At 40.3% G+C, this 19,670-nt stretch overlaps 3 protein-coding genes across 4 annotated transcripts; 2 read left to right on the forward strand and 1 right to left on the reverse strand.

Moving 5' to 3' along the window:
- The first annotated feature begins 640 nt into the window (after window positions 1-640).
- Window positions 641-3,846, forward strand: n4bp2l2 (NEDD4 binding protein 2-like 2). 2 transcript variants are annotated; one of them, XM_018665296.2, is made up of 6 exons: window positions 641-778; window positions 1,127-2,196; window positions 2,303-2,427; window positions 2,990-3,078; window positions 3,197-3,273; window positions 3,372-3,846. In XM_018665296.2, exons 2-6 carry the CDS (start codon window positions 1,142-1,144, stop codon window positions 3,535-3,537), a joined length of 1,512 nt encoding a protein of 503 aa, XP_018520812.1. In that variant the 5' UTR covers window positions 641-778; window positions 1,127-1,141; the 3' UTR covers window positions 3,538-3,846. The 2 variants fall into 2 exon arrangements, with proteins under 2 accessions (XP_018520812.1, XP_018520810.1); XM_018665294.2 differs by having other exon boundaries at window positions 642-778; window positions 1,142-2,196.
- Window positions 3,847-9,302: 5,456 nt separating this feature from the next.
- trmt9b (tRNA methyltransferase 9B) lies at window positions 9,303-16,592 on the forward strand. The gene is made up of 4 exons (XM_018665299.2): window positions 9,303-9,898; window positions 13,450-13,649; window positions 13,852-14,025; window positions 14,425-16,592. The coding sequence occupies exons 2-4, from the start codon at window positions 13,493-13,495 to the stop codon at window positions 15,399-15,401; spliced, it is 1,308 nt and encodes a 435-aa protein (XP_018520815.1). The 5' UTR covers window positions 9,303-9,898; window positions 13,450-13,492; the 3' UTR covers window positions 15,402-16,592.
- Window positions 16,593-16,720: 128 nt separating this feature from the next.
- Window positions 16,721-19,431, reverse strand: hdac12 (histone deacetylase 12). The gene is made up of 8 exons (XM_018665308.2): window positions 19,212-19,431; window positions 18,953-19,096; window positions 18,441-18,600; window positions 18,154-18,350; window positions 17,915-18,065; window positions 17,572-17,688; window positions 17,348-17,490; window positions 16,721-17,208 (listed from the first exon to the last, which is right to left on the reverse strand). The coding sequence occupies exons 1-8, from the start codon at window positions 19,326-19,328 to the stop codon at window positions 17,185-17,187; spliced, it is 1,053 nt and encodes a 350-aa protein (XP_018520824.1). The 5' UTR covers window positions 19,329-19,431; the 3' UTR covers window positions 16,721-17,184.
- Window positions 19,432-19,670: the final 239 nt, after the last annotated feature.

The following is a 19,670-nucleotide window of genomic DNA, read 5'->3' on the forward strand; positions in this document are numbered from 1 at the left end:
TGGTAACAAAAGGTAGATATGTCAGCTTGTGACATAAAAACCAAAATGTATAATAACACATACAACAGTCACAAAGTGTCACTTTTATAGGAAGATGTACCTACTTTATAAAGTAGATGGTATACAGAGTGCAGCATACTAATCCAATTTATAGAGTAGCAGGAAGTAGGAAGAGACAAAGCAACACCTAAATCATATGCAGTGGGTACTTTAGTGTACAATTTAATGCAATCCAATACAACAGTCCATTCATAATATCTATCTTTAGGAAGCTCACAGTTTTCTGTGACAGTTCAGCTATTCTTATATTTGTTGTTGAGCTCATAGTTAAAGGCAGTGTTGCACTGGAAAACATTATATTGAGAGGTTATTAATAAATGTATTTGTCCATCCTGTTTACATACATGATGGGGGGAAGAATATTAGAAACACCACGCAATATAATACAGTCTAGTACAACAACAACACGAACTGTGACCTCAATGTTAAGACATATAATTTATTTAACACCTCTATGACAGCCACAAAAAAACATTTTGGGTACCTTAAAAGATTTTACAGGAGAGAGGCTGGAGTGGCTACTGAATATAGTATTTGACATCCGCTTTAGACCAGATGGTGGGGCTCACTCACTGACGGATTACCCGGCCGTTAATGATGATACGAAGAAGAATGATGTCACTTCCGTAAACACAAAGCGTTTGTATTGTCTAACTGTGCCGGGTGATTTTTTCCCCATGTTTTTCCCCCCTTTATTTGTGCATCTTGGATGTTTACGGTAAGCATTCGTGAATAGCGACATTTACTCAATGTTTGTAAGTTGAGGTAGTAAATGATTTAACGTAACAACGCTTCTGTATAGCTCGTGGGATGATATTAGCTAACTGATAAATGTTAGTTTCGCTTTTAGCTTCAGTTTGTGGAAAGTACGACCTCAATGAGTTTGTACACGCAGTCAGTATGTATGTCACTGTCTATACACACGCCGACATACTGAGCTATATATACACAGTTGTAACCATGAATTTGCTGCACCAAAAACTGAACCGATGTGAATAACTGTACAGATTTGATAGTTACGATTGATTATTATTTTTGGTTGTCTAATATATTAACTGTGTTATAGTAATTTTTCACGTAGATGTCTCATACTGAATCCTCCGGTGCGACCTCTCCTGACATACAAAGCCCATGTGTGGGTGTGGGTGAAAGTACTGAAGATGGTAGAGATGACTCTGCTGACAAAAACACTAAATGTGTGAGCAGTGACTGCAGCAGTCCAGACAGCAGTGTGAGGGAGCGTGTGTTAAAGGAAGTAGGACTCACCAGCACCACATTCATTGGTCCTGCATTTCCTCCAGAAGCAGTCACAATTGAAGACACACTGAGTGAGTTTTACAAAGAGCTGGAGAAAATCGATACACCTGATAGCACCAATGGTAACCCAGGGAAACAACATGAAGATTTTATTAAACTACCCACACCTCTTAAAATATCTACCAGCAAACAGACTCAGGATGTAAACCAAGGGAAAATCGTTAATGCAAGCAAATCTGCAGAAACGGACAGCTACCAGAAAAGCAGTGGACAAAAACTTCAATCCTGGCCACACTGGTATCAAAATGAGCCGTACTTTCCCAGAAGGCCGAGAGCAGGCATAGACGTGAGCTCTGGTAGAGCTGTTGCTGCTCAAAATCAGTGGCATTATTCTCAACCACTGAACAGACCACCGAACCAAAGATTACACAGACCCCCATTCCATCACCCACCACCACCATCTGCATTCCCAAATGCACAAAATCTGCCACCACATGTGAATCCCAACTGGAGCGCTTCAGGCATTGCATTGGTGTCGCATCTTCCAACATTTTCTCGCTTGCCATCTCCAAATGAATACAGCCCCCCCACTCAGGGATATTATGGAGATTATCCACGTCACTTTGACAGGGATGAACGGGGTTGTAGCTATGATGCATACTCAAATAATGTAAATGTAAGATGGTCTAGAGATAGAGAAGAAGATCGGCCTCAGCTTGATGAAGAGGATGACAGGCACCAGAGATTTGATTCAGAAAATGAACTCTGGGAGCAACAGCATCACTGCCGGCCCCCCGATAATACTCATGCATGCCATTCTTCCTTGGTGCTGATCTTAATGAGGGGCTTGCCAGGATCTGGGAAATCAACCCTGGCCAGGTACATCTGTGTAATTTTGAATGTCCTAAACGGTTATATCTTTTTTTTTTTTTCCTCCAGGTGTGAATGTATTATCTTGTACATTTGTGTCCCATTTCTCTCATAGGGAGCTGCTCTCCACTGGTCCCAGTGGGCTAATACTGAGCACAGATGACTACTTTGCCCACAAGGACGGCTACCGCTATGAACCAGGCCTTCTAGGAGTGGCACATGAATGGAACCAGAGCAGAGGTATTGTCTCCTTATGCTCAAAAGCTTAAATGATTACTTCCATATCATGAAAAAAAGATTTCATTGCAGCAGCCACAAAAGCAGTGTCGTCTTCATAATGAGAGTATTATCAGACATGCAGTACTGAGCAAGTTTTGGGTGCTAAAAGTAAAAATGCTTTCAGAATTAATGCCATGGATAGTTTTTATTTATTCATTCAAGTGTAGTAGACAGAAAAGAAACCCAAATCCAATCAGTATTTGGTGTGACCTTTGTTGGCCTCTTAACACAGCACCAATTCTCCTCAGTACACATGCACACATTTTTTCAAGGCACTTGGCAGGGAGGCTGTTCCAAATTCCCAACACTTTTGCACAGTACTGTTTATGTGGTTTGTCACAGTGGCCTAGTAAACCACTGTTTAAGCCAGACATGTTAAAAAAAAAAAGGTGCCCTTTCTGTTAGTTAAGTGTTGGCAGCATGACAATAAAAAGTTTCACTGAATACGGTTGTAGAAATATAGATATTTATTTTTTTGCCAGATCAAGGTTAAATGTGTTTTTGGTGTCTAACCCTCTTTCAGCTAAAGGTGCTATGCATGATCGCCGGTCTCCAATTATCATAGATAATACAAATATTCAAGCCTGGGAAATGAAGCCATATGTCAAAATGGTAGGTGGTGATGTCACTTAATAATTAACTAAATAATAGTATTATTATATAGTTACTTAGTTGTAGTGTTTCATGCCACTTTCACAGATCCTAATAAAAATTCCCATTTTTATAACAGGCTTTGGAGAGAGGATACAGAGTAGACTTTTGTGAACCTGACACCAGCTGGAAGTTGGATCCTTATGAGCTGGAGAAGTATGATTGCATAATTATCACATTATACTTATGTGCAGGTTCAGACTTTGAAAAACTTCACTTCCTAACATTACCACACTGCATTTGTTGCCCTCAAGGAGGAACAAGCATGGTGTTCCCCAGGAGAAGATCACTCAGATGCTGGATCGCTTTTCATCTCCCGTATCCATAGACATTGTCATGAGTTCACAAGAGCCGCCTCACGTGCACCAGAGGCGTCGGCCAGAGCAGCCACAGAGGATGAGGAGAAACAGAGATTTCTAGAGATTTTTAGTTAATACAGGGATTTAACCAGCCAAATACTTTGCCTTGAAGAACAACATTTTTGTAATTGTGTAAAAATTGTTGCTGCTGTTTCTACACAAATTTAATATATAATGTTGTATGCTGTAAATTTGTGTAAAGAGAGAACAAACATATTTTCTCTGAAGACATTTTCATTGTTTAATTGTCATGTGTCATATCTTCTCTGGTAAAAGTCAAATCTGCATTATTTTTGTAATTTGTATTTAATGACTGATATTTTAGACTTGCATTTTGTGGGTTCATTAAAATATGCAACAACATGGAGAACCTCATGCCTCATGTTAGCAATGTTGTGCATACACACAAACTCTCTGAGAATTCCTTGGACCACTGTGAGCAACATCAGACATGCACACTGTTGCACACTGTAATTTTATGCGCTACATAGTTTTGCTGTGCGTGGAGAAAGCAGGGAGCAGTGCGCGATTGCGCGGGCGCGCAGCTTAGAGGGAACATTGCATGTTAGTTTCCTGCTCTAATCGATTACCAGTTGCTTGTTAATATAGTTTTGACATCCTCTTCCTTGAAATCTGCAGAGCAACAAGAATTTTGTCTTCTAGTAAAACACAATTTTCAAAGTTAATTAACCTCTATGATTATGCAAACATGACAATTACAGTTTCCCAGAAGGCATACAATATCTTCTTGTGCCACTATCCATGAGGATGTCACATGGATATACTTTGTGTATAGACTGAAATATTTATTTTTTAATTAAATGTATATACACTCAAAATTTCTTGTAGGTGTGAATGTGAGCATGAATGGTTGTTGGTCTCTGTATACCTGTGGTACCAAATATTCAGAAACTGTTGAGTCTTAAACACACTCAGCTTTTCATGAAACCACTTGGCCAAAGCAGAATAACCCCATTGCACCTGCAGCAAATTACTGGGGGAAAACAATGTATAGATACCACAGCAACAGCTCTGATAATCAGCAAAGTAACAGTGAGTGTGGAGACGTGCGAGTCTGATAGCATTCATTATTGTGTCTCACAGGAAATCACATTTTGCCTTTCTATTCCCACTGGTGTTCATTAAAGCTGCACACAGATGTACTGCTTTGTTGAATTCCTTTTGTCTGGACCTCAGGCTGTTTTAACTCAAAACACGTCTCCATTTAAAAAGGAAAATTTAGATCCAGTCAGTTTTGGATTCTTTACATTAGATGGCTGCTGTGGATTTTAGGACAAGTTAATATTTTTTTTTTCTGTGGAGCTTCATGTGACAGATCTGGGTTACCTTTTCTGTTCTCTGTTTCACATTATGCAGGCTCCACTGTCTCATGTTTAAAAATAGCACAAAGGAAAAGAGCACTGGAAATTGGATGCACATAAACGAACCTAGTATGTGCTGGGTTTGGTGAAGAGAGGATGCCAGCTGGGTGAAGTAGTGTATGGCTCTTGTTCAGATTGTCTGTGGTCATTTTGTAGGGCTTTGGCTTGTAATGTTATTAAGCAAAGAGTCTTTCAGTCCATGATAGTAAGAGTCTACTTTTGTTCTTTGTCTTCCTCTCATGTGGTATCTCATGAATCCTGAAACCTCACCTTGCCACATCCGTAGTGTTTTAGACTGATGTACCCCCAGTCAGTTGAAGTGATATATGTATGGTGTTTCCATTAATTTGTCCACCTCCTGTTGGACAGACACTGACATTACACAGCGCTTTCATCTTGACGACCATGCATTTTCAGTTAGACTTTGTCCAGTTGATCCCTCCATAATGTGAAATTGTTTGCTCCTTCGTGGTTTCAAGGTTGGCTGATGCATTGAAGACTACAGTTTATGCTGTACTTTGGTCTGCAGCTTCATGTCTTTTCTCTGAGGGTTTTATTAACATGGCACTGACCTTGACTGACAGAATCTAGAGTCAGTGTGAAAGATAACTTTTAGCAGTACAGGAAATAATGTGAGTCACATCTTATATACAGTGTATGATGTACCAAGATACAGACATCTTAGGAGAATTAGTTTCAGTCTGAGCAATGCAAATCTCGGGAGGAAACGTAAAGGAAAAAGGAGGAGTGTGATTCAGGATAACAGTTACCTAATCCACAAGAGGTACAAGAAAGAAAATATTACACTGATGGATTACTATCAAGGATGTACACATGTTTGTAACGCAGCAATAAAAAGCAGTTTATAATTTTGGGGTCACAGGTACACTTAGAAATAGTGAAGATTCCCAATATTCAGCATCAAATTGGTTGTGCATAAACCGTCAGGAGAACATTTTGTGTAGCTGACTTCAATTTTGAAAGTGAAATTGATGTAAAAGTAACAACAAAATGTTTTTTGTACCACCAAAGAGGATTCCTGGAAAATTATTAAGGCAGAGACGCATGCTATTCATCTCATGGGCATTCTCTTAATTTTTTTTTTTGATCTCATAAAGAAAAGCTGATCAGATCGTGATAAAGATGTTCAATTGCCCCCAAACCTCTGCCTTTTAGTAGATATAAAGGCTAAGCTGTTTAGTTGTATGTCTGTGAGATAGCAATGACCTTGTGTGAGAGAATCAGCGTGGAGGCAGTTTTAAAGGAGCTTACAAATGGTTATACTTGACATCATGTGACAGTGCCTCTCTGTCTCCATTGAAGAATTCACTATGATTGTTGAAGATGTAACCTATGATATTTATTTGAATCTAAAACACTAGTGCTTTTAGGTAGGGGCAGTATCTTAGAAAAGAGATCAATTTGTGAGTCTATAACAAAAATCCATCAATAACTAAGACAAAATGATCTTTGATGAGGTGTGTATGGTAAGAGATTTTGTAAATGAGCTTTGTTGTGACAAACAGCACCCCACACAGACATTTCAGGAGCTTTGATGGTTCCATGCTCCTTGTGAGAATATTTAATGTAGACTGAAATAATCTCTTTGAGAAACCCATTATATTATCAGCATGGAACAGGGCGGCAGCCGCCTTCTGTATCTGCAAAATAAAAGCTTTGACCTTTGAAATTATGGAGCTGCTCAACACCCCAGGTCCTCGATAAAGCCAAGGTCTGGCTTCAGGAGCACTGAACACTCTGATGGCGATCATGTGAAAAGCTCGAGGAAATGAACAGCTAATTTCCACAGAAGAACAACATCATTCTATTTTAGAGCAGTTTGGCTTAACACGCGCCGACTGGTAGTCAGCACAGAGTTCTTAAACCAGGTGGTCAGCTTTCGTCCTTCACTCACGCGAGGCTTTGCTTGTGAGTGACTGATTTATATCAGTAGTTACTGAGATTTATATTTCATTTTTTATTATAGCACGTCACAGTCTGTGCTGTATTCATTTACCAAGACGATCTTTCATTCAGTGACCTTCCCCGAGCATGCAGAGAAATTGTCTTCCTATTATTTGAAAGGGTGAGATTTTCTTCCTGTAATTATACAAGACATAGAACTTCAGCAGCTCCAACAAGCTTTCACCTGATGAAAATGATAGTGGATTTCAACTTTGATTTTATTCAGTGTAGTCTAAGTTATACTAAGTGGCATTTTTACATTCCTTATACATGATAAATTGCTGGCAAACTTTATGCTCCAGCAAATCCAATAATACACTCTTGTATATCAGCGCTGGTCGCAGGGATTTAAACCACTCAGAAAATGAAGTCCTTCCTTCACTAAACAATACAAGGACCAGCAAGGCATTGGCATTTGTGAATTGTAATTTGTGCGACAGTGACACAATTTCCTGCTAGGTTTTCAACAACAGGATGTGAGGAACAGGAAAAGTAATACATTTGAATCCCTGGAGGAGTTAATGTGCCCATACCTCCTCCTTTGGTAGTGTAAAAATTGCTGTTTCTGATCTCGGAAAAGAATCTGAATCTAATCTAGTTTGTGATGTAACATTTCATTAATAAATACACAAGCTAGTGCTGAAGATTTTGCTCAGGCAGTGGCTTAAATCAACAAATGGATGATACGGCTCTGCTTTTGGCTGTTAGTTACCGCTTCCCTTATGTCTTGCATTCTTTGTGTGCTTTCTTGTGCTAGTGTTCTCAGCCAAGACTTGCTCTTAGTTTTCACATTTTCCTCAGACTGTGAGAAGATTTCCACCTCTGAGGAACATTTGCAGCTGTATAAAAACACCAGTCTTCAGGCTGGGGGCTGGTAAGCGTCCTTGAAACACAAACATTATGTACAACGCCTGACTACTGTCTAGTCATGACTAAACATATTAAACAGAACAATGAAACAGAACCAACAACAGCCATGTGGAGGTGGAGGTTAGTGAGGTTACTGTTGTTAATCAGCTGCTAAACCTCATTTGAAAGGGAACGTGTGTTTTAAACATCTCGCTTTTTTTAGCTTTTTTTTTTTTTTTTTAACAGCGTTGAGGGAGATGTGATGAGCGCTCTGTGCTCCCTGAATGGCAGTGATGAGCCACAATTAAGTCACTGCCATTAACCATCTTACACACTAAAAGGGCAAACGAAATCAGAGCTGACACCCACGTGGGAGGCAGGAAGACAACAAAAACTGGACAGGACAGGCTAATGGGTGCTCATTACCACCCCACCAAGCAATGCATAATGTCCTACAGAACTCAAAGCTTTATACACAGTTGTTGGGATTATAATAACCTCCATTTCATTCATGTCTTTGCAAGTGGAAGATCAGGATGAACAGGAGACACTGACACTGCAGCTCGCTATATCCATTATTTTTGGTGCTAAAAAGAGGGAGTTCTAAGCACGGCTGTGCACACGTTATTATTTTGTTTTTCACTAAAACGTATGACCTATGTTTTAGTGACTGTAGTATTTAGGCTATACGGTAAATTTACATCTTACAGACAGTTGTTAGCCCCAGAATGAAATAGGTTAGATGAGTTTAATCTCAGTAGTTTCCTCCTGTTGCAACCTTTTATCTGAAAATAGACTTCTAATAGGGGTTAAAAGCTATTTAGCCTGATGGGAAACTATTATAATAAGGTCATCAAAGATATGTTCTCTATAAAACTAATTTTAAGTGAAACAAATACTGTCGACTGCAGTTCACGTTGTTTATTGTGGTCGTCACGTGAGGCTGACAGCCAATGACAACCGTGTTCTACAATTGCACAGCGTGTCATCTTTTTTACACACTGACGACCAATCAGCTGAGTCAAATCTTCCACAATAAGACCGGACACTCGATCATCATACATCACAAATACTTCAAAATAAAAGCGTAAATTTGCAGCGTTTTGACGGACTGTGATTTAACCATGGTTGTTTTTATTACAACAAAAGCGCACAAATCAGTATGTTCTTAAATGCCGGTTTTATGTACAGCGTGTAAGGCTTTGCCACTCTCAAGAGAAGCTCATCTGGACCTGCACATTATCTGCATTCATTCAACCAAAGACAGGTAAAGCTATGCTTAAAACCAATCAATCAACAGGATCTCTGGCAGAGAGAAATAGTATTAGAGTGCAGTAGATGCACTCTAATAGGATAGGATGTGTGTCGTGAATTACTGTTCCCATATAGCTCTAAGTTATTACATTTGTTTTTCTGTTTTTTATTCATCATTCATTGTGATGATAGGAATAACATCTGCACACACCATTCTGTGCAGTATTGTGCATTTATTGTGGCAAGTTTTCAGTTAGTGACCTTCTTCAAGCAATTATCCTCCTATCATTTGGAGGACTGAGATGATCATGACAGTGAATTATCTCAGTCGTACAATATTTGGTTTACCTGAGTGTGATTAGTTATTTTTTGTAAAATATATTATCCTTGCTTGTTATCAGAATCAGAATACTTTATTTATTTCATGCAGAACATTGTTGTGTTGCAGCAATAAAATAAAATAAAGTAACAACAACACCAAAGAAAAAATGAGACTTTGACAGATAGCCATTCTCTACTTTCCCCTAGAGTTACAATTATTGCGTCAGTGTGGAATAAACATTATGACAGAGGGAAAGCTTGTATGAAAAATATAGGGTTACCACTCAATATTTACTTGCAGCGGTTTCACACTGTCACGAATAAGGCTTTCATTGTGAAACAACTCACCGGAAGTCTCGTTGGAAATTTTTCCAACCTTGACAACTGTTGGGCTCAACATACTATGGATTTGATACAGTCCGGCGGCGGAGTATACGTCTGGCGGACACACACGGCAGGTAATCTTTTCGCCTCACGTTGTCCGTCCTCACGTAGTCGTTGATAATGTGCTCGGTGCCGCCGCGTCGAGCGCGTGCCTCCGATCCTCATGGCAGATCGATATTATAGATGAATCGCATGTGCAGAGAGGGAAGTTTACCTCCAGCGACCCGAGGACAGAGGCGGACAATTGCACGGCGGTGTACACGCACGGTAAGTAGTGTTACATTTTCGGTGGATCAGAAGGATGCTGGAGAGGATGTGCAGACATTGACATGGTTAGAGCAGTTACTGCAGTGTGTAAGTTTGATTTTGGTCGGTTGAATGCCTCTAAAAATCTGACCTTGGATTCTACTTTTTATTCAGATTCGAATCCGGCAATTTAAGAAACTTTGATGAGGCATTAAGTAGTGGAACAAGCCTGATAATCCATTCTTAAATTTGCATAAATTTGGCTGCATTTTCGATTACACTAAAAACGACACACGCTGTCTCATTGATTCTGATTTAATTGAGTTGAACTTTGCCTGTTCAGTGATTGTGCTCTACATCTAAATCGTACTCTAAAGAGTACGTTAACCAATAATTTTATGCATTAAAAAAAAAAAATCATATTACAGTAAATTGCTCCGAGAGAACAATAGACGCTTACAGCAGTGACTGGAGTCTAAGTTTAGCAGACTACCTCTCACCACATGTTGATGTTGACTCATTAACTGCTGGCATACCTGATGGGTAAACCTGTTCTCTGTGGTTCCCTGTTTTCAAGCATCAGGTTTGTGGCAGCTGGCAGAATGACTGTGCAGCCCTGTCTGCTCATAATAATCTTATCAAAGCACTGCTGAGGTCTGACCTGAGGGCTCACTTATCAACATGGTCAGGGAGCATTTGTTTAAAGTTAGATATGTGCAGAATAGTGAAGGTTTAAAGGCAAATGTTGTGGCTTAAGGAATCTGTTTTGACCAAAAATATCTTATGGAACTTATTGATGTTTAGATATTTTCCAGGAAAGCTACATCCAACCACATAAGACTACAAACAGTGTCTGATTGTATCTACATCCAGTAAATGTACCATACCTTGGACAAATCTGTGTGCCAGACGTTGCACCTCTGTCCTCTGATTTAATTTTAGTCCCCATTGTCAGTCAGAGGCAGAGCTCTGTGCTTCCCCAGCTGCCGCTTACATAATGTTAGCCAAGGACTACCACAGTTTAGAGAGCAGAGGGGGAAACTCAGGCGGAATTGAACGCAGACAATACTGAACGAGGCCAGATTACAATGTTACATAAGGGATGTTTTCCTTCCACTTGGCTGGGATGATGCAGATGATGGTGCTCCAGAAATAGGTCTGAGGGAAGGAAGATGGGATGCTGCACACACTATATTTACCCACGGAGGAGTGCACAGACAAGCCTGTTAATGCACAGTGAGGGTACGGCTCTGACAGTCAGTTTGAAATATTTGCTTTTCATGTAGCGCAGGCCGGCTTTTGTTACTAATATCCTGTGGTTAATATTCACAGGGATGCTCAGTGTGTGTACACTGGTGCATAGTGGGCAGCAGTGAATATTACATTCAAGGACATATCAGTTTAATGTCTTTTAAGAGAGGTGGAGGAGAGATGCCTGATAGCTTTCCTTCTGGTTAACCTCATCAGCACAGTGCACTGTGGCATTACATGGTTCATTAGGTTGTGTTGCTCCGGTTTAGACATGCCATTGTGAATTTCTTTACAGACAGATAAAAAATATAGAAACAAAAGCCAGGTAAGTAGTAGAATAAGTAAGATAAGTGGATGGTCTCGTCCTACACCCAAAACTTTGTAATTTACAAATTGAATGATGTCCAATAGAGCACCAAAACCATCATAAGCAGATTTTCACACTGTGGAGGAAGCATTCATTAACTTAAGTGCATCATAGTTAAATGTGTATTGCAATTTGAGATAAATGGTGACAGCTTTTCAACACTACCTGCTGGCATATTTGCCAAAATTGTATTATATGTTATATGTTGCTTAGTGATTTCGCAACATATGACGGCTCCATGATGGCAGTGATATACAATGGATGTCTGCTGGGATGGATTGCCACTGACCACCTTCATCTGTCACATGGGATTCAAAGGAGCAAATCATGTCTGTATCACATGGAGCAGAAAATCTTTGTCATATTGCTCAGTTTGATTTGAAAATGTGTGTTGCAGTCCTGACTGCATCACTGTCAACAGTTTGAAAGGAACAGACAGATGTAACCCTGTAGTGCACTAATGCACTCCATGTGATCTAATAGCTTTTTGCTTTAATAGCTTTTTTTTCTATTAGCAAATTTGTGCCTATTCTGACATACTAAAACCAACTGATGCCAGGCTGTGATGAATTTACCCATGACAAAGTCAGCTCTGAAAATATTATGAAAATTACTACTTTTGGATTAAATTCTTCAGCTTTGTAAACACACTTGCATACACACACACACACATATTCTTTGGATAACGCTGTAAAAAAGAAAAAAGAAAAAACTCTTTGTGCATATAGTGCTTGAGGGAGCCGCAGCAGCACTGCAGGAGCTGTGGGCCGCATCCTAATAAACTGAGATGACTGCAGTGGGAGCTGTGAACAGCAGACATAACACAAACATCACAATTACATAATCCCTAAATTTGCAATTCAACCTGAAATTCTATGATGCATCTCTGAAAGTTTAACTTTAAAATACTTGTTAATGTCATGAGCTATTATTTATAGAGTTCTTAAATAAATACATGTATGATCATTTATATATAATGTGATTTCCTAATAGTAAAAAAAAAAAAAAAACTGTGAAAGGAGTATGAAAGTAGCCAATTACATTTCCAAAAAAGCAACAAAAAATCTTTTCCATGTTGTAGCATGTAACACAGTTAAGTGATATTCAGTTCTGCAGTGGTGCCAGATGATGGAAAATAATGCAATCAGACTGAAGATCTATCCTCATGTGTTATATATTAGCCTTGAATTTCCAGAGAAATTGAAAGTCGTCCTTGCAAGCCATGAGGATCATTTTAGCTCAAAGTGATTCCTAAAGCATGTGCTGGTGATGAAGTCCCCCATAGCCTGTGACACTGAATGAAATATTATGATATATGAAACCCAGCAGCAGCCTGGTGTCCACCACCTGAGTGTTTCACATCTTTGTAAAAGCGACTTTGATTCAGACATGATTGATGTCGTTTGTTTTGCATCTTGTTGCCAAAATGAGTTATTGCTTCCGCATCACCGTAAAAACGATTCTAGATGGCTGCTGTGGAAATGGACCTGCTGTGTGCTCTGTAAGATGGGGACTTCCTCCTTGCTGTTACCTTGTTAGTTAATTTATGATCCCCATCCTATTTCTTTCACAATTAGAGATGATTGATTACAAATTCAACCCGATGCCTTGTATTAGTGCCATAGTGCTTAACATTAGTCTGTCCTCCTGGAGGATGACAGGGTGGATGTGAGAGAGGTTACCAATCATGACTGTGGCAGGTCCTTCTAGTACAAAGTGGAGGGTTTGGTGTTAAATTACCCCTGGTGCTTGACAGATGTTTGAGTGTGTCTGCTGATTAAGGTTTCCCGCTGACCTCGTTGGACCTTAACAAGCATGTAGAGAAGAGCACCTCAGCGCTGTTCCCCTCAGGGGGGTCGACATTGCTATTTTTGAGTTTCCTTAATTAAGTGGAGTAACTATTTGTGAGATTTATCGTTTTGGAAATAAGCAGGGAGACGTGTTTTCCCCGCAGGCATGATGGTGTGAGGCCGCTGCATGAGGCAGCCTGGACAAACATGATGGAGGAGGCTGCCAGCCAGCTCGAGCGAGACCATGTGCACAGTGTCTATGACAAGATTGCTCCATATTTCAATGACAGCCGCTATAAAGCCTGGCCAAAGGTACGACAGTTCCTACTGGACCTGGAGGCAGGAAGCATTGTCGCTGACATTGGTGAGTGTCACCTCCAGAAGTATTGTAATCTTGACTGTCACATGACACCAGATTATTCACACATGATTTGCGTTTCTGCCATTTTTTTTTTTTTTTTTTTGGAAACACAACATGTAATTCTAAAACTTGCTTCCGTTCATCAGACCACTTACTATTCTTAATCCGTCTCTAGTGTTTTAAATGACTGCCTTGTCCTTGGCAGGTTGTGGCAATGGCAAGTATCTCCACATCAACAAGGAGGTGTTCAAGCTGGGGTGCGATGTTTGTCGCCCCCTGGTGGACTTTGCCTGGAGCCAAGGACACGAGGTTCAGATGTGTGACGGGCTGCATTTGCCTTACAGAGATGGCTGCTTCGACGCTGTGCTATCTATTGCAGGTAATACACACACACACACACACACACACAAACAGTTAAAGCGATGTTTGGATGTTGTTGATTCCTCTCACTCAGTAACAAATCACTGCCTTCAAATGCATGAAGCTCAACTGATGCAGCTGCCACTCACCTCAAATTAAATGAACTCATAATAATGACAAACCCCAGTTTACCTTGAGCTTGTGTTACTGAGCCTACACTGAAATAATTGATGTGTGTCCTCCAACAAGAGTGTAATTAGGACCAAAGATGACAGCAGACACCCACGCTATTAATTTATCTTGTGCGCCATACACAGTGTACATAATGTGTTTGTTGACTGCAAGTGCTGAATGTGACACAGCATCATGCCTACTCACCATCCCACTTAATTCTGACAAATTAATATTTTTGTCACAGTCATCCATCATTTGTCCACCAAAGAGCGTCGTATTCGAGCAATAAAGGAGATGGCTCGCACCCTGCGAGTGGGCGGACGCATCATGATCTATGTGTGGGCCATGGAGCAGAAACGTCGTAAATTTGAGAAACAGGACATTTTTGTTCCCTGGAACCCCAACCCTCAGTCGTCCTCCGGCTTCAGCAGGGAGCATGCCAAACCCAGAAGGAGGGCCACAGCGCAGAGTGTGAGCGAAGCCATAGACAACACTGACAAGCACAGGAAGGTTAGAAGCACATCCTCCGTTGCAGACGAAGAAGACCTGACCTGCACCACGCCGCAGCAGAGGACTCAGAGACTGTGGTTCTTCTCCAGGTCTCTGGATTCTGTGTTTGACTTTGGAAGTTTAGCCATCTCCCGGTCGTCCTCCAGAGACTTGAGCACTTTATCTTCACCCACAGGTGAAAATGAGGGGAACAAGGCGACCCACCGTGGGAGAGGACGAGGGCTCATCAAGCAGGTCTCCAGCTTCTTTTCCCCTCCGTCTGTTATCGGATCAGAGGAGGACGTCTTTGACTCGGTCACAGACCTGCACAAGGGACAAAACGGTTCTGGAGGCAGCAGCAGCAACAATAACAACAACACCCCTAACAGCAACGGCACAGAAAACCAGAGTGCCTCAGTATCTTTAACCCAGGAGTGTGGCTCTCTGGCCCTGCCAGATCTGGTGCCTTTCCAGAAAGAGCACCTGAAGCAGTCTGGAGACGAAAGTGATGGAGGGCCACCGGGAAAAGAGCTGCAGGAAAGCACACAGAGTCCTCAGGGGAGCGAGGGACAGGTGGAAGGCTCCTGCCTGAGGTACTATCACGTCTTCAGGGAAGGAGAGCTGGCAGAGCTGATAGAGAATTATGTCGAAGAGCTTCATGTCAAACAAACCTACTTTGATCACGCCAACTGGTGTGTGGTGGCAGAGAAGGTTCAGTTGTGGAAAATCTGATTTTAAAATACGTTTGATTTTACTTTGCATCAACTCTGCCTCAAGTTTTAGCACTGAATCACACATTTGATGATTATTAACTTCTTGTAACTGAAAAGTATGTAAAGGTACAGATGTAGCCATTGTTGAAGTTAACACTAAACACTAAAATAAACCACTCCACTGATCCAAGGCTCTACATAACTGTTTGGAAATTGTTATTTTTAGTTTTAAGTTAAGTAGTCTGTGTGACAGACTGATCCATATCTAGCATTATATGTATGTTTTTGCACATAGGATGGCAGTGTTCAACAATGGCTACCACTGTATATTACACCATGTTTTTAAAGTATTTATTCAATTTCAATACATGGAACCAACAAGCAGTATCCAGATATCCAGTGTATGTTCCCTTTTAGTGTCAAGAATTTGTTTTAATCATCAAGCTCCAAGATTTTAACTCTTTTAAAAGATCATTCCTGCGAGGGAGATGTTAAGAAATTGGACTTTTATAATATCAGCAAAAGGGGAATTTGTGAGACTACAGTAGAATCTTCCATCTGCTCTTATATGTTTTAATGCATTGATTTCAGTGGAAAATTCTTGAGTTTATTCTTGTCTGCCTGTTTTACAATTGCACGTTCCTTAACTCTAAATTCAAGGAGCTAAACTTGCAGCAAGTATCTGTTATGTACTTTTTGGTGGGACTTTCTGTAAACTGCTCATGTGTAATTTATCATAAACACTATTAGAAAAGAGCTCAAAGTCGTGCAGAATATCTTCCAAAACATTCGTGACATTTGCTTGTTGTGTTTTACTCTCCCAAGTGTTTCAAAGAACGTGTTGCCAGTATGTGCGTGTGTGCTTGATGTTGACATTTGTAATAGTAATGTATTGTCTTGTAACAAGCTGAATATACCACTAGTATGTTTCAGCAAATCAACTGCCTCATATACTGTGAATAAACATTGCACTGTACCACAAATATGTCGCTGCTTGATGTCAGTGGATGACAAATATAGATGAAACTTGAAACATACTGGCGAATCTATCCATTGTGCCAAGGATGGTGCATATCTTTATCAGTACAGTATGTGTGGACCAACTGTGTTTGTTCTTAAGTAACAGTGGTACCTTAATGTCTAATGTGACCTGATGTAAATGCTTTTAAGTTTGACTTTGTTTTTCCTTATTAAATATTTTGGTCATGAATGTTGTTGTGCTGCATTCGCTGACATTATATATCGTGACGCATGTAATAATTTGGTAACATGTGTGACAGCCATGCAGTGTATTGTTCAGTATATTTAAAGTCACAGAAATAATTGCTACTACAGAAGAAACTACACAGTATTTTGATGAGGTAAACAGCAAGTTCAACATCCTCTTAAGTCACTCTTCAGCCAGTGTACCACATACTGTACTAAAGAGTCACATTCCAAATTACAGTAACCTCGCTTGATATACTGAGGGGTTGACTTAGCACATACAGAATGTTGGTTTGCTGCAAATATCTTATGCCAGTATACCATTGTTCAAAAACAAGTGCAAGAGGTAGTTTCAAAATCTAGAATTACATAATTTGTGTAAAATATTATATAAAACTTTTAAGTCCATTGTCTCCATGATCCTTTTCAGAATTCTTGACAGAAATTAAATGCTGTTGCATGTTCAGCATATAAATATATAGTATAGAAGTAGTGGTTCACATTATATGTTTTTTCCCCCAAAAATGAATACTGGCCCCCGAAAGATCAGTATCAGTTTGGCTTTGAGGATCCTCTTGATTCAGGAGATGATGATTTTACATTCCACACTCCCTCCAAACCTGGAATAAAAACATGAATAATCACATTAATGACTTATATTCAATTTTTAAAAAAATAGGTGACATTTGGTTTATGTAACTGTTTCTGTGTTGAAATGGGTTGTTTGGCAACACGTTTAAACACCTGCGTTTCCTTTACCTGAGCTGCTGCTCTGTGGACGATAGAGTGTCTGAGCGCCAGTTTGTCGATGTCTCTTGAATATCCTCCTCCAATGACAGCAGCAACAGGAACGCCTCTGCTCACCACAGTCTTCATCACATACAGATCTCTCTGATACAGCCCTGGGAGACACTTAACAGTCAACCAAAAAGTCTAGAAATGATTTATGGATAGAGATACTTGTGTGTACAGTTACCGCTCACCTTGGTCGGTCAGACGGAGCCTCCCGAGTTCATCCTCCCAATGAGGGTCGACACCTGCGTCATACAGGACCAGGTCTGGACGAAAAGTCTCAAGCAGCCAGGGAAGGTGGGCTTCCACTGTTGAGACACCATGAAATGTTAGTTCATTCATAGTAAAATTAAATACTGCTTAATACAGTAAAGTAGTTTTATGTGATCATCTCCTCTGAACCTAGCTCAAAGAAAACAGATAAATATCTATTATATAGATTTTAGTAATTGACAATAAGATAAAGTGACTTGACTGCAACACTATTTGGCTGTAAACATATCACATTTATACTTATGGCCTCTGTTGACATGCCTGTGGAGAGGTACTCCTTGTCTTCCAGCCCGTCCTCCACACTGATATCTAGGTCACTCTGTTGTTTACGGAGGGGGAAGTTTTTCCCACAATGCACTGAGAATGTAAACACACACGGCTCCTCTTTAAATATGAAAGCTGTGCCGTCACCCTGTTGGATGCAAAAGATGGATGTTTTAGTATTTACTAAAATGACAAAACCTTTAGGAAAAGTGTTATACTGGTACTTGAAACTCCACCTGATGCACATCTAGATCCACAATCAGAACCTTCCTCTTGGATGAAGAGCTGCCCATCAGGTATTTGGCTGCAACTGCTAAGTCATTGAGGAGACAAAACCCTGAACCATAACTTGGAAAAGCATGATGCGTTCCTCCTGCCGTACTGCAGGCCAGGCCCCTGTGCAGAGCTACTTCAGCAGCTAGAACGGTCCCACCTGTCAACAAGAGACAAGGTGAAACAACTCCTGTAAGCTCTCCAGGGCATGCAGCTGTCAAGCCACCTGTGACGCGGACCTCCTCCTCACCGGTTTCATATCGACAGCGTCTCACTATTCCCTCACTCCAGGAGAAACCTGTCCTTCTTTGCTCTTGCTCATTTGTCTTCCCACTTATGAAGTTGTTCAAGTATTCCTCAGTGTGCACACAGCTCAGTAACTCCTTAGAGGCGATTTCAGGGACCCACACCTACTGTGAAGAAGGAAATTCACATTAACAGGAAAATGTACAACTGCTACTGATAATATCAGTCAGTCTTGTGACCAACAATGATCTCTCAATATCAATTAATCTATTGCTGGTTTTCCTAATTTACCACTTACTCTATAAAAATAGAGCCTGAGTTAACATCTTCAAATGTTTTTATGTTTAATTTACAGAGACATAAAAACAGGGGGAAGCAGCGTAGTCACTGAGAAACTGTAGTCAATTAATGGACTAATCAAGAATATTGTCAACACCTTCTCACTTAATAATACTGACATATGATAATAACCATCACAACTGTATTTTATACTGAAATTTTAAATGAGTAACTCACCTGTTTCTCTGTAATGACTTGGTCTTTGATTAAAAAGTGGAAAACCCGCGGGAACTTGCCCATAGGAAACCTGTGGTTGGGTGGGAGGTCACACACGTAGTCGTTGTGATGAACTATGGGAAGACCGCTGGATTCATGCCTCACCTGCGAGGTGAACAGGTGTAACTGTAAGGTCAGTTTAAATGCACCGTGTTTGAAATGTTCGAGAGAAAAACAAAACAAACCATAAGTTTATTTTATTCCAACAATCATTTCTTACTGTTTCGGCATGAAAACATCTGCAGGAGGTGAGAGCTGCACCGAGCGGCCGTCCGACTTTTATTCGAGGTCTGCGAGAAAATATTTGCTTTATGCAAGTCATTTCTCTGACAAACATTAATCCTAAATGACAGTCACTGACAGAAGACAGAGAAACGCGACTTTTTGCTCAGTTTACTGTTATGAAACGAGGCAGCACAGCGCTGAAGGTGTTCTGTTTATTGACGGATGTTAGAGTGCGACTGTGTTTCTCATCCATAATGCTGCCACCCTCTGGCGTGGAGTGGAAATAACACAGAGCTGGTGTCATGGTTGTTTACCACCATCTACTGACTTGGAATGAAAGCTGTTGATGCACAGCATGAGAGTCAAAGTTATTTTATCAGTTACATGTATTTCATGAACGAGTGAATCATTTAATACATAATAAGAAACAAAGAAATGATATTTTTGTGAATAT

Source organism: Lates calcarifer, linkage group LG21 (assembly GCF_001640805.2).
Source record: "Lates calcarifer isolate ASB-BC8 linkage group LG21, TLL_Latcal_v3, whole genome shotgun sequence".
NCBI classification, from domain to species: Eukaryota; Metazoa; Chordata; class Actinopteri; family Centropomidae; genus Lates; species Lates calcarifer.